This window comes from Barbus barbus, assembly GCF_936440315.1.
Source record: "Barbus barbus genome assembly, chromosome: 3".
NCBI classification, from domain to species: Eukaryota; Metazoa; Chordata; class Actinopteri; order Cypriniformes; family Cyprinidae; genus Barbus; species Barbus barbus.
Window position 1 is genome coordinate 41,311,540 of NC_136731.1, and position 14,231 is coordinate 41,325,770.

Below are 14,231 nucleotides of genomic sequence, written 5' to 3' on the forward strand. Positions count from 1 at the left end.
CCGGCTCGTTTCCCTCGAGGCCGCCGCTTCGCGTCGCGTCCATTGTTCTCCCTCAGGATCTCACTCGGCCAGCTCGGATCCGGAGTTAAAAACGTCGAATTGTGAGTACATTGTACACCAATAGAAACAAGAGTGTCTCTGTCATACCTAATGTACGCAATGGTGATAATTTTGCCGATTTTAAAACACTGAAAACTAACTTAAAAGACAAAAACAAAGAAAAGGTGGTCGGAGCAGTCGTGACGGCAGCCGACCTCACCGGCGCCATCGTCTATTTCCTCACCGGCGTCATCGTTTTCATTCAGTGGAAACTCTCCAAAATGGCGCCAGGGTGACACTGTTTTACCGAAGTCCTCGCTACGTTTCTGAGCCTTGATCGTGTAAGGACCCTTGCTGTCTATGGGAGGGTCAGAGAGCTCTTGGGATGCATCAACAATATCTTAATTTGTGTTCTGAAGATGAACGAAGGTCGTACGGGTCGTTACGAGTAATTAATGACAGAATTTTCACTTTTGGGTGAACTATCCCTTTAAACCATACGAACTTAGACTCATGACAGAAATAAAGTCAAGCTGTTTAGTAAGAAGTGAAGCTAGTAATGCTGTTTTGGAGTTGATTAATCATCGTCTGCTGAGATCTTCTTTTATTTATAACTTTGCAGTAATTGTGTTTCTACTCATCACTTCTCTTTTTTTTTCAGCGATTCTGCTTGTTGACAGCAGGTGTTCATCACCAATGCTCTACCGTCCCTCAATTAATTACTTAACTCCAACACAGGATTTTTCTAATTTAACACTGAGGATTTTGTGCTGTACAATGTAGCTACAACATTCTCCTTTGGATAAGTTAGTAACCATTTTTGAGGTTTGCTATGAAAAATGTTATTTTAAAATATATTTTTTAAACATCATACTAACCTTAAAAAGAAAAAAAGTTCCACTAACATTAAATGTTCCTCTGCTTATCTATGTGCGCAGATGCATATATGCTGGCTAATAATTGCCCTTTTTCCTGTAAGACATGCTCAAATTGAAAGTAGTGAAATCCCGTAAATACAACCCAGCATTGACATATGTTACACTCTGTACCTTGTAAACATGTAATAAAGTCAATATTTTTAAGATCAATTGTTAGATAATCTTTTACTTCAAACCTTGAAACATTCAGATCTCTTGACTTCAAATTCAAAAATCTTTATAAAATCTCTTCATTATCTCTCTAATTATGAATGATGTTTTTTAGAACATCCTTATGATGCTATTTGTACTTGAACATTATAAGAAAAATTTTTGTAACCTTTAAATAACATAATCACAAGAAATAAATGGACATAATACTTATGGAGGGCACTGTGTATATATATATATATATATATATATATATATATATAGTCCCCTCCATAAGTATTGGTACAGTAAAGACAAAATTGCTCTGTTGGCTGTGGAGTCAAGACATTTGCAAATATGATTAAAAGATGAATATGAGACAAAACTACAGAATGTCACATTTTATTATTAGCCGTTTCAACACATACATGTTTTACCAAATAAAAAGAACAGCACTTTTAGAGTTCATCCCACTCATTGATGTGAGCATAAGTATTGGGACAGTTGAACATAAGGCAGATATAAAAGATTAAAAGCTATTATTTAGTTGCAGATCCCTTGCACACAATCCCAGCAGTGAGTCTGTGACCCATAGACATCACCAGACTCTTGGTCTCATCTTTTGAAATACTTTTTCCAGCCTTTAATGCAGACAATTCCAATTGTTGCTTGTTTTGGGGAGTTTCTGCCTTTACTCTCCTCTTCAGCTGGTGAAATTCATGTTCAATCGGATTTAAATCTGGAGATTGACTTGGGCAATCTAAGACTTTCCATTTCTTTGCCCTTATAAATTCCTTGACTGAACTGGCAGGGTGTTTTGGGCCATTGTCCTGATGCAATATGAAGCACTCCCCAATTAATCTGGTGGCATTTTCTTGAATATTGGTAGGCAAGATGGTTTTGTACCCTTCCAAATTCATTCTGCTACTGTCATCATACATTAAGTCATCAGTAAAGTTGAGAGGGCCTGTTCCAGAGGCAGCCATGCATGCCCATGCCATGACACCACCTCCACCATGCTTTACAGATGAGGCTGTATGCTTGGGATAATTTGCAGTTTCCTTTTTTTCTCCACATTTTTGCTTTCCCATCACTTAGATAAAGGTTCATCTTTGTCTCATCGGTCCATAAACGCAGTTCCAAAACTCTTCTGGCTCACCTTTGTGCTTTTTTGCAAACTCTAATCTTGCCTTTCTATTTTTGGTGCTGGTCAGAGGTTTGCATCTTGCTGTGTAGCATCTGTAATTCTGTGTCAAAGTCTCCTGAGGACAGTAGATTGTCAGAGCATCACCCCAGCTTTCTGGAAGTTGTTGGTAATTTTACAGACACGTCTTTTAGGATTCATTTTCACAGCTTTTATGATTTGTCTGTCATCAACTACTGTTGTTTTCTCAGCCGATCAGGTAGTTGTTGGTTGCTGGTGTTGCTGGTGGTTTCCAAACTCTTGATTTCTCCATGCCCTTTGTTTTTGCTAGATCTCTAACTGACTTCCTCTTTTCTTTTAGCATCCAAATTGCTTGCTTTTCTCTCAAAGTCAGCTCCCTCATCTTCATCCTGGTTTGTGTGTGTCATCATCGAATGCAAGATTCAGAATGCAGAAGTAATGGATATAACTGATACGACACATTCCCTGCTTTTAATATCTGAAGAATTAATTCAACAGGACACAGCTGATCACTTAGAAAGACCTGTGAGGCAACTGTTCCAATACTTATGCTCACATCAGATAGAGGGATGGAGAGGAGGAGTGCAGAAAGTGGAAGAAGTTGTAGAACCCGTGGCTGAAGGAGAAGATCTAGCCATGTCCGTGATCGGAGCAACTCAAGTAACTCAAGCAGCAACGATCTTCACACAAATTCTACATGTTATGACTTTTATTCTAATATAAGCCCAAATGAAATAATGTGGACTGAGGGTTGTTCTTTAATGCCTACTGTGTAAACCTCAAAATATCCCAGTATGCTAGAAGTTTATGAACAAATGTTGTAATAATTAACAGTGATTTGGACAAATTTTAAAACAGGTATTTGTCTAGTAGTGCTAATAATAAATGCATTTCAATTGTACCTGTGAATGTAACTATAAAATTACACATCTAAAATGTTGAAAACTTAGTAAAATCAAATGCACCCCAAATGTTTTTTGTTTTCTTCTGCATTTTGATGTTGCTATTAAACTCTTTACAGTTTCATACAATGGTTACACTATTTTAAGGTGTTCTTATTACAGTGTAATTGTACATTTAAGTACGGAGTAATATTCATTAACATATGGTTAGGGATAGTGTTAGGATTTGACTTGGGTTACTTGTAATTATGCATAATTTATTATTATAATAGTAAGTACATGTAAAATGTAACAAGGACATCTTAAAATAAAGTGTTACCCATACAGTCATTGCACACCAATGATTCGTTTTGGAATACAAAACAAATACATCAGTTTGGAAAAAAAATAAAAGTAAAATCAAATCATTAATTTGCATCACAGAAGCAAACATGTTACAATGATTTACATTTGCACCGAAAAAAGAATACATCTAAAGCTGACTTTCTGACATAATTCTCGCGCTTGAGTCTATTGACAATAGGACAAATGGACGAATACGTTTGACGCGTCTCGGATGCTTTGACGGCTTTTGTGTCTCTGTACAGACTTGAGAAGGATCCCAGGGACAGGATCAATGAGGGGTCTATTTTAATGGCGTCTCGGATCACATCGGAGGTTTATATGTTTGTTCCGAGCTTCTTCTTTATATATATATATATATATATATATATAATCAAGGCACAGTAATGGAGAGTAATCACAGACTTAAGGAAATTATTTAATAATGCTTTGTTTGTAAATTTTCCAAACACTCGCATGCAATAGTGTTGATACTGTTTCCTATGCAGTGACGTTAGCCAGTCATAACAGTGGCCATTTACTAGCAAGTTTTAAAGGAACCTCCCCTTAAAAATTATGATTTCAGAATATCAGAATCAGAGTTTAAAATAATAGTTTTCCATGTGAAAGAAACAAAAAACTATTATTAGGGTAGGTGGTATCCATTTACACTCAGTATGTTGTTATAATTTCATACTGTTTTATACTAGAAGAGATGCAAATACTATCTACCACTAGTATAGTACAGTAAGTACAAATAGCATCTAACTATTTACACTTAATGCAAAGAAGATACTGCTGTTTCACTAGTGCAAATAGCATCTATCAGGTACAGTGCATATTGTCATGGCCCCTTTCCATGTATTTACTCAGATTGCTCAGACAATGATGACAGTGAAGCTTTATTAACTTCATCTCTGCTAACCAAACACAAGCATTGTGTTTTCACTCTCTGACATGTTTGAGTTTTTTGGGTGTGGATGGAGGAGATGATTGTTAGTTTCCCTCGTCTCCACCCTTTCCACAGCCCAACTATTATTTTACAGAGACTTTAGAGATGACTGTGCACTTGTGAATTCACATTATTTATGTTATGATAGACATATCATAACATTATACGTGCTGAAAAAGACAGATTATAATACATTACTCCAAATGAAAGAAAGCAAAGCGCTTTCTGAGACATTTTTGCATGGCACAATAATGTTGATGGACTTGATTATCTTGTGTCCCGCCTGCCTTATACACCCATGATGAGCATTAAATCTCATTTTTAGGAGGAAGCATGTGGGTGAAACTCATGAAAGCAGGTCCAGGGAACATTTGACCTCAAAATCAAAAGAAAATGCTTTTTTTTTTTTTTTTCAGAATTATATTGAAGGAAATAAAGCTTTTTAGGAACATTAAGCATTGTTTAGATGTGAATTTAACTGTATTATAGTAACTAAATACAATCATGTTTTCTCTCTTGCAGAATAAATACCTTGCAAATGGTTAACTAAAACCACAAAGAACAAATTCACTGCTTGACATAAACTGAAACTAAAATGAAAATAAAAAGCTAACTAAAACCATATTAGTTTCTATATTCGTATCATAAAAACACTAGCTTTAAACTTACATTTCAACTATAGGTGCCATTTCTCATTTTCATTTATTTTAACATTGTGTAGTAAAAATAAAATAAAAAAAGACATTTAAAGAAAAAAAAATCAACTAAAACTTCAATGAAAACAGAAAAATATCAAATATAAAAATAACTAGGGTAGTAGCCCATCTACAGGTCTGACGTAATGGTGCTTAGAGCAAGCTGGTAGTGAAGTGCTGCAGTAACCTCAGCACACGCATGTCCTGTTATCTCATTCCTTCTGCTGCTCTGTGATTATCTCACTGCGGTCAGGAATGATAACAGCAGCCCTGCGGAGACATGCAGACGGATCGCAGTGACTGCAAACATGTCGAAATGCTCAGAAAAACCCTGACTGCCTCTGGGCAAAAACTCTGCTCTACACTGTCAGCTGTCAAAATAATTTGACACGTTACCAGTGAGATACTGCTTTCAATGAAACTGAAATGTTTTTATTAATATTTTGAATTTGTTATATTATAAAATGTGTCTCCGCTAGAGATCCAGAGATCACAACAATGTCTCCAACTGCTCATTTATCTCAATATGAACTCTGAACTGTTCTCATTTTTATTTTACAGCTCTATACTCTTACTGCATGAACAGACATCTGAAGCCAAGTTATGCTATGAGCTATGATCAACTTGGGCTTCCGATGCTTTTGGGAAATGCGGCCCAGGTATAGCCACTGGAGTTATGGTTTGAGTGAAGCTGAAGATGGTGTGAGGTTCAGGGATGGCCGAGACCACAGTATATTCTGTGTCAGGAAGCCGCCTCTTAGAATTCTGGGAAAATTAAAGGGTTTCTTAAAACGTCTAAACCTGTGTAATTAAACGGCCTCTCAGATGTGCAGAGGAGATCAGACAAAATGCAGACAGCAAACGCTAAATATGATATAAACGCTAAATAAGAGTTGCAGTACATATTACTGTCAAGTAGCGTCAGTTGCTTCTTCTATGTGTCAGATAAAAAAAATAAAAAATCATTTAATGCTGAAAAAAATCCCAAAAATACTTAAGCAACATCTAAAGATATTAAGACTTGTTTTAGACTGTATCTTTAATACGAGTGTATTTTGTATCACTGTTTTAAGCATAACAATACAAAATACACTCACATTAAAGACAATCTAAAAGAAGTCTAAATATCTTGTGCAGTGCTGCTTCTCAAACACATTTATCTTATTTTAAGGATATTTAGATATGTTATGTGGAAATTATGTATTAAAAGCTCATTATGAAGTTTTTTATTTTTATTTTTGGACTGCAAATAATTATGATGTGATATATATTTAGGGGTGTAGCAACCTTTTTTTTTTTTTTTTATTAAAGTTCACCACCTTCCCTTTTTGAGATTATCACTTGTTTAAAGACTTTTTCAAAGGAGAAAAAAAGAAAAGAGTTTTTTGTTTGAAACAAATCAATACTTTTTATTTAGCAAAGATGCATTAAATTGATCAAAAGTGACATTGGCACATTACTATTTTCTTTCTATTATTTTTATTTAACATTAATAAAAATAAATGTTTCTTGAGCAGCAAATCGGAATATTAGAGTGATTTCTGAAGGATCGTGTGACTGGAAGACTGGAGTAATGATGACTGGAGTAATGATGCTGAAAATTCAGATTTAAGTCACCAGAATAAATTACATTTTTAAAATATATTCACATAGAAAACAGTTATTTTAAATTGTACTGTTGTTTACTGCATTTTTTGGTCATAAATGCAGCCTTTGTGAGCAGAAGAGACTCCTCTGATGTCATTCTTACACCCCTGATTATATACACATCCATATTCTGAACTGTGCGTTCGACTCAAAACAGACAAGGATGAATTTTGTATAAAAAGAATCTGTACTGTATGTTTCAGCATTTCAACTACCAACAAAAACCAGTGAGAAATAATAATAAATAAACAGAACTGTTGTGTAGTATAAAATATGCCCACATTCATTCTAGAAGGAAAACAAAAACCTCAGTTATAATAGCTATCAGGCAGAAAGAGGACAGCTTTAAAAACAGGCACCTTAAAATATGTGATCTGAGATTCTGCTTTAACACATTTTGGATACATTTGTTCCGATCTGGTGACTTTCTTCTTTACTAATACTGGACTCAGAATCAACATCAAGAAAACATAAAACCATCCCTGAAGTGGAAACCAAGACGAACGGTCAATTATTTGTTCAGTAACATATTTATGCTTAATATCTATGCTTCAATGAGATTAAAAACGTCTCTGATTGAGCAGGTCTTTAGGCATTCGTCTTCTCTAAGAACTTCAAAACTGACCAATTAAACAGTCCGATTTTGAGTTAAAATAAGTCAAATCCAAAAATGGAGAAGCACCAAACAGTTCCTTCTAAACTAATCCCGATTATCACAGAGTGGCTGCAGTTCCAGTTGTCGACATTCAATAATTGCGGATGCTAAAAAATCCAACGCTGGTGGGCGACTCCTTCACCGTTACAGTGACCAGGTTTGCAGTGACGTCGGTGACAAACACGTGTTCGATCAGGCTCCGTGTCGGCCTCCAGTCCTGACCCGCCTGCACCGAGATGGCCAAGTCACGATTGTCACTAGGAAGTGAGGAATCGTGGTCAGAATCTGAGCTGCTTGCCTCTTCTCCAGTGCTCAACTCGCTCAGGGTTTTGCTTGGTTTCCCTGCATCTTTAGAAGAGGATCTGTCTTGCGCTGGTTGATCTCGGCCCTCAGTTGTCTGAGTGAGTATCTTGTCCACTCTACCTTGATTCTTTTTCCTGAGTCTTTCGGACAAATCATCCGCTTTGGATTTATCCCGTTGTGGACTCTTAAGGACTTGTTGACTGGTTGGGAACTTACTTGGGACATTCGGTGCAGGACTCTGATCGTGTCTTGTGTTAAACCCAGAGCTTTTTCTACTGGGGTTGGAGGTACCCTTCAAGTAGGAACTGTCGTTTGTGGAGGTGCCATTACCCTGCGCCGTTTTGTTGACGCTCTGCAGGTTGAGAGCTTGAAGGCTGGAAGGGGTTTTAAGAGAGGAAAATGAGCTTGATGGGGATTTCTGAAGAGATCCTGATCTTTGATGTATAGTCTGATCCGAGGCCTTCGGGACATTTGGAGAGAGTTGTGGACATGTCTGTCCATTGCTGCTGTGCAAATTCAATGCAGCCACTCCTGGAGATTTGCATGTGGGTGTTTTGGGATCGAGTCCTCCGCTGCTCATATCTGAGACTGAGAGCTTGAATTCCGAAGCAGTTTTGGTTTGTGGCGGCCTTAATGTAGTTGGCGACGAGGCCGAGCCAACGGAGCGTCCCAAGGAACTTAAAGCGTTCCTCTGGGTAAAAGAACCTCTATTCTGCAGTGCCATTGGCTCCCTTCCAGAGTTTCGGTTCAACCCGGTGTAGGTGAAGCTTGCAGGCATGAGTGGTTTCTTTATGCTCCCTCGGAGCTCCGAGTCTCTGGAAATTGGCTTGAGCATCTTCCGGGGACCTTTGGCCTGGCGCTGCGCCTTCAGCTCTGGAGGAAGCGCTTTCCTTCCTCGCTTCTTCGGCGGATCTGGCTTGGCAACCACGATCTGGGCTTTCTTCTGAGGCACCGGGTGGTGCTCTCGTGGACGAGGGCTTGGTTTTGGATTCCTGTCGTCTTCATCGTCGTCATCATCTGAAGAAGAGGAAGAAGACGAGGAAGATGATGAACCAGAAGACGAAGTCGATGAGGAAGAGCTGCTTGATTTGGATACCACTGGAATGGTTTCCTGAGAAATGAACATATAGAAAATGGTGAGAACAATGTGTGGTGCAAGTTGGTTTTTCTCACTAGAACTCTGGCATTTTTTGTGGCATAGTTACCAATATTTTTCTGGGTCGTCCACGCGGCCGTTTGCCCTTATTGCGTATCAAGAGCTCCCGCTCCTGCTCCCTAAGAATGGACAAAACATTTGGGAAAAATGAATCAGTGATTAGCAATGCTTCATTTCAATTATGTAAATCATACAGTCCTTGCTATCATTAAACTGTATTACGTATGACTATTACTTCAGTATTAAAGGGGTGGTTGATTATGATTTCACTTTTTTAACTTTAGTTAGTTTGTTATGTTGCTGTTAGAGCATAAACAACATTTGCACAATTACGACGCTCAAAGTTCGTTTTAAAGAAATCGCTGTTTAAGGGCTACAAAAAAAAAGCTGGTAGGGACTACAGCAAGCTTCTTCCCAGGTTGGTGACATCACTAACCCTGGTGTAACGAACCACAACACATTGGGCCAGCTCTCCAATCTGAGCCCATTGCGTATTTCTGTGGGAGCGGCTTCGTAGAACCAGGAACTCAACAGACCGTTTTGACAAGAACAGAAACAGCAGTGTAGAATAAAGGTAAAATATAAGAATATGTATATTTTTTTTTTTACGTAGCATTAACACGTTACAATGCACCCCATAAACACATTTAAGCCTTCAAAAAAGCTCAAACACCCCTTTAAAGGCCATTAGGCAAAGGCAATTTTAATGAAATAGCATATTTTATAAACAAGAGTAATTAAAAGTGCTTTACATAAAGAGGATTTAAATAAATAAATAAAAATAATCATGATTAAACTAACAATAAAAAGTACAAAAAATTAAATATATTAAAGTTCATTATTTAAACAAACAAACAAAAACATTCTTTTCACAGTATTTTAACAGTCTTGGCTAATTTATAGGGGGAAAACAGCTCAATTGTGAAATTCAGTTCCTGTTTTTATTAATTTAAGCTTCCTCACTTCCTGTTCTTTCTCCCCACTTCCTGTCACAACTCTCCATTGTTCTAATTTGGACAAAAAACATAACTTTCTTTATTCCTATGAAAAGCTTCATTTGCTCTCCAAACATTGAGTTCTCAAATAAAGAAATATTTACTTGCCAAATGATAAAACTTTGGAGAAAAATTCCTTACTTACATTTAAGGATGGATTCAGAGTCATATTTAGACAAATACTCTTCCAAAAATGTAAAAATCTATTTTTTAACAGTAGCAAGTTGGTGTGAACACGTGGTTTCATTTCTAAAGTGATCCAAGTCTCATTTTCACACCCATCCTTCATAAAATGTGAAACCAAATGCAAAACGCTGACAGAAAACTCTAAAACTAGTTCCTTTGAAAATGTTAACGATGTTTGATTTTCAGTCAGGCAGCAGAGGAACTCGTGAGCCTGGACACGTCTGCAGCCCCTGAATGGCCCTGTGAATGGAGCCCCATTTACGCCCTCCCAAGCGTTGCAGCCCATATTGTTTGCACATGGGGAAGGGGGTGTTGCTCTCAAACACAGGCCTGCTCGTCCAATGAGAGAAATCTCTTACCTCTTGTTAAACGCAGCCAATAGTCTCGGGTCAAGAAGGTTTTCCTGAGGTTCCCAACTGTTATGCCTGAAACACAGACACTGGCTTCTTTAGCATGCGAGTAGATGACAAACAACTTGCTCATGAAGTTTTTAATTTAGCATCAAAATGATGGCTATGTACAAGGGAAAGTCTATAACTCGTATTTCTTTCAAGTCTGACACGTTTTAAGTACTTATAATTCATATACTCTTGCAAATAATATGAATCATATGCACATATAATTTTTGGAAAATGCAGCATGTCACACCACAAGACTAAATCAGCATAACCAAGCATGCAAAACAAGCTATTTGTGTACCACCCCTTGAAAATCATTTGGATAGCAATTTTGCATCTACTACTGTAAATGTAAACAGAAGGGATGTGGAGTTCAATTGGTCTTCAGGCACAGCCTGGTTGTTGTTATACAGCAGAGAAAAAAAGAGATAAGATGACAGTTTACTTAAAAGGGCACTTCAAAGGGTCTGGGCCGTCTGGATTTCATTTAACACACAAAAAAGTAGTGATCCTTCAAAACAGACATCCTTAACCCAGCATTACTCAAAATCAACATGAAACGCCATTTTACTTCCATAATTACTACTGCTATGTCCAGCAGGAAAATAACGCAGGACGAGGCTTGATTTTGTCCATCAAGAATTCATTGGATGGTGAAAAGTGACAGGTGGGTAAAACATAAGAGATTAAGTTATTGCATTTAGATGTAAAATTATGAATATAAACATGCTTGGATTCATTAATATGGAAACCCGTTTCCACCATGTGATCAATAAAAAAAGGGTAATTGTAACTTTTTTCTAGGATTTCTGAGTTTACATTTAACAAATCTGCTTTTTTAGTTTCAGCTAGAGGATAAAAAAAAGGTAATTGCGACTTTTTATACCACAATTCTAAGAATAAAGTCAGAAAATCATGATCAAGTCAGAATTGATTTTGTGTTTATTTCTCACAATTGTGGCTGTCTTTTTGTAAGTTCATATTTCTGAATTACGAGATAAAAAGTCGAAATTACCTTTATTTTTTCCATTTTCTTTACCATGTGATGGAAATAGGCTGATGGATACATCAATCACAAAGGACCAGGAAAATGTGTAAAGAACCTCACTTACATTCACAATATTTAAAATGTTTTTTTACAGGCTATTATGAGTTATACCAAATGTTCAACAAAACATCACCTCTGGTCCCTCAATTTAAATATCTAGAGCATTCGAGACATAATACCCTGAGTTCTGCTCAGTTTATGATTTTGGTTGAACAAGTAATATTATCCAATAAAAAAATTGATGAGATAAATAATCAATGAAGCAGATGGAAGCGCGCGGGAGGTGTGGCTCGTGTGATTGACAGCTCAAGTACCCATAGACGGGGCAAAAAGGGGGCGACAGTGTAACAGAGAGCAAGCGTGGGGGCATTAAGGGGGGTTGGGGGCAGCTGTACTTTTTAATGAAAAAAAAAAAAAAAAAAGTAGATTCAAACCACGCGCGGTGAATTCTACAAACCGGTTGCGTTACAAAAGAACAAACTGTTACAAAGTAACAAAAAAGCGTTCTAAAACTGATACAATGTAACTGTCTTTGTAACGCCTGACCCAGCTTTAGGCGATTCATGAACTCAATACATGATGTTTATCACCGAAAATAATAACTAAAAACATATTAATAACACTAAAATATTTTTCTCATACTTTAAATTTGTTTCTGTCGATTTTACTTCACCAGTTATGATCGAACAGTGGAAAAAAAAAATCAAAATAAAAACAACTTGATGAAAAGACACAGCAAAAGTAATGTGGAAGACAAAGAGAAATGCAGGAAAAAGAGGCAAAGGCGATCTAATCCGATGCAGTGCGATCAAGTGGAGAGCAGCGCACGAATCCACGCGTGGACGCGAAATTAAACACGCGCAACACGCTGTTGTTGTTGTTTTCATTGTTTCTCTCGAGACTCACATTCGAGGATGTTTACTGGCAAAAAGCGCTGCATTGGCGAACTACCAGTCTATCTGATGCACATATATATCGCCTATATGGTCTACATATATATACACACTTACATACATAATAAAGGCAGTATATGTATCAGTTCTCACTTACTTGGACGACCATCCTCTCCACTTGACCAGATACTCCAGTTTGCCCTGTGGAAATCAAACACGCGTTGAGGATCGCGCACGCATTCGGGTTCACGTGTGTGTTTGTGTGCGTGCTTCTTACCTTCCTCAGGCGTTTGTTGAGGATACACTCGGCATCAAAGACCTGCTCTCCCACCGCGCTCAGCTCCTCCATGACTGTTCTCATCTCATTCTCATCTCATTCTCCGTGAGTGCGCGAGAGAGGAGCACGGAGCAGGACAGAAGGGGGCGGATACGCAAACGCGCCGCGCGCGCAATGGCCCTCGCAGGACACCGTCCACGTGACGTCACACACTTTTCAACAATGTTTTGGTGAACAGCATATTGATGTGAAATTATATATGATAATCTGACTTTGTTGTATTTTTATTATTTTGCACAAACATAAATGAGTTTGATGTACAAACAAAAGTAAAAGACATTTGTGCTGAATTATTATCGAAACATAAAATCAATATATGTTTATTTAAATTGTTTATTTTATTGTTTGTTATTTTAATCCTTATATTCAGATATATTTAGTTATTAATATCTTAAGTATAACATTCAATTGTACTGTATGTGACTTTTAATATTATTATTAACATTATATTGTGGTATTATGTTTTTTCTGTTATATTTGACATGCAATTAATATTTCTTTAACTTCAATTTATTCTATATTTTATGTATCAAATTATTTGAATAAGGATCCTGTTGTATAATATCGGTTATTTGTTAAAAAAAGAGAAAGAAAACAGTATGCGAGGCCAGTAAAGGTGAAACGTTTTAGTTATTGTTAAAAAATGTAAATATATCGTGATGTATGATTTTTAGTATTATGTTTAATATATTGTGGTGTTAAATTTTTAAATATTGCATTTTATATGCAATTAATATTACGGTGTATTAATATAATATTGTATTTAATTTACATTTGTTTATATCAAGTTATTTCAACAAGACTCCTATTGTATAGCATATTTGTAAAAAGAAAGAAAAAGGTGAAACGTTAAACGATGAGGTACACATGAGACACAAATTGAAATATAATAAAAAAAATAGAGCTAATTTGATAAAAATACAATAAAAATGCCATATTGAAAAAGTAGCCTAAGGCCCTCATACGTTAGTCAAGCAATGATAACAAATGATAAAAAACATTTGTATTTCATGTAAAGAGAAGTGCAATGTGAAGAAATGAAAACAAAAAAATATAATTTTGAAAAATTGTTGATTGGCGCAAAAACGACTTCTTCATAATTATTCCTAAACAAAATTGTGTTAATCGTAGCTAAAATCGAATTAAGATTTAATTTTAAATCAGTTAAAATTAAACATTTATATTCACCAATCATATTTAATTGTGCTCAGCCAATCTGTTGAAGTATACCTACAAAAAAAAACCGTTGGTAGGCCTACAATCAATTCAAACGCGGATGCGCGGGAACCCAACGCAGTTCACAAGAGATGACAGATTATATTCTTCATAAGGAGTTTCAACAGGTTATGGTTAGTATCGACTACTGAAATTATTCTACAAAGGTTTTGCTTCAGGACGTGGTATAAAGTTTACATGTTATTTATTTACCAAAATCGCGGGCTCGTGTATTCAATGGTTTCGTGACCGTTTTT

The 14,231-nt window shown here is 36.6% G+C and overlaps 1 protein-coding gene across 1 annotated transcript; it reads right to left on the minus strand.

Moving 5' to 3' along the window:
- Nucleotides 1–4,859: 4,859 nt before the first annotated feature.
- cbx2 (chromobox homolog 2 (Drosophila Pc class)) lies at nt 4,860–12,906 on the minus strand. Its single transcript, XM_079381912.1, has 5 exons — nt 12,700–12,906; nt 12,580–12,623; nt 10,443–10,508; nt 8,952–9,021; nt 4,860–8,857 (listed from the first exon to the last, which is right to left on the minus strand). The coding sequence occupies exons 1-5, from the start codon at nt 12,781–12,783 to the stop codon at nt 7,535–7,537; spliced, it is 1,587 nt and encodes a 528-aa protein (XP_079238038.1). The 5' UTR covers nt 12,784–12,906; the 3' UTR covers nt 4,860–7,534.
- Between the last annotated feature and the right edge of the window lie 1,325 nt (nt 12,907–14,231).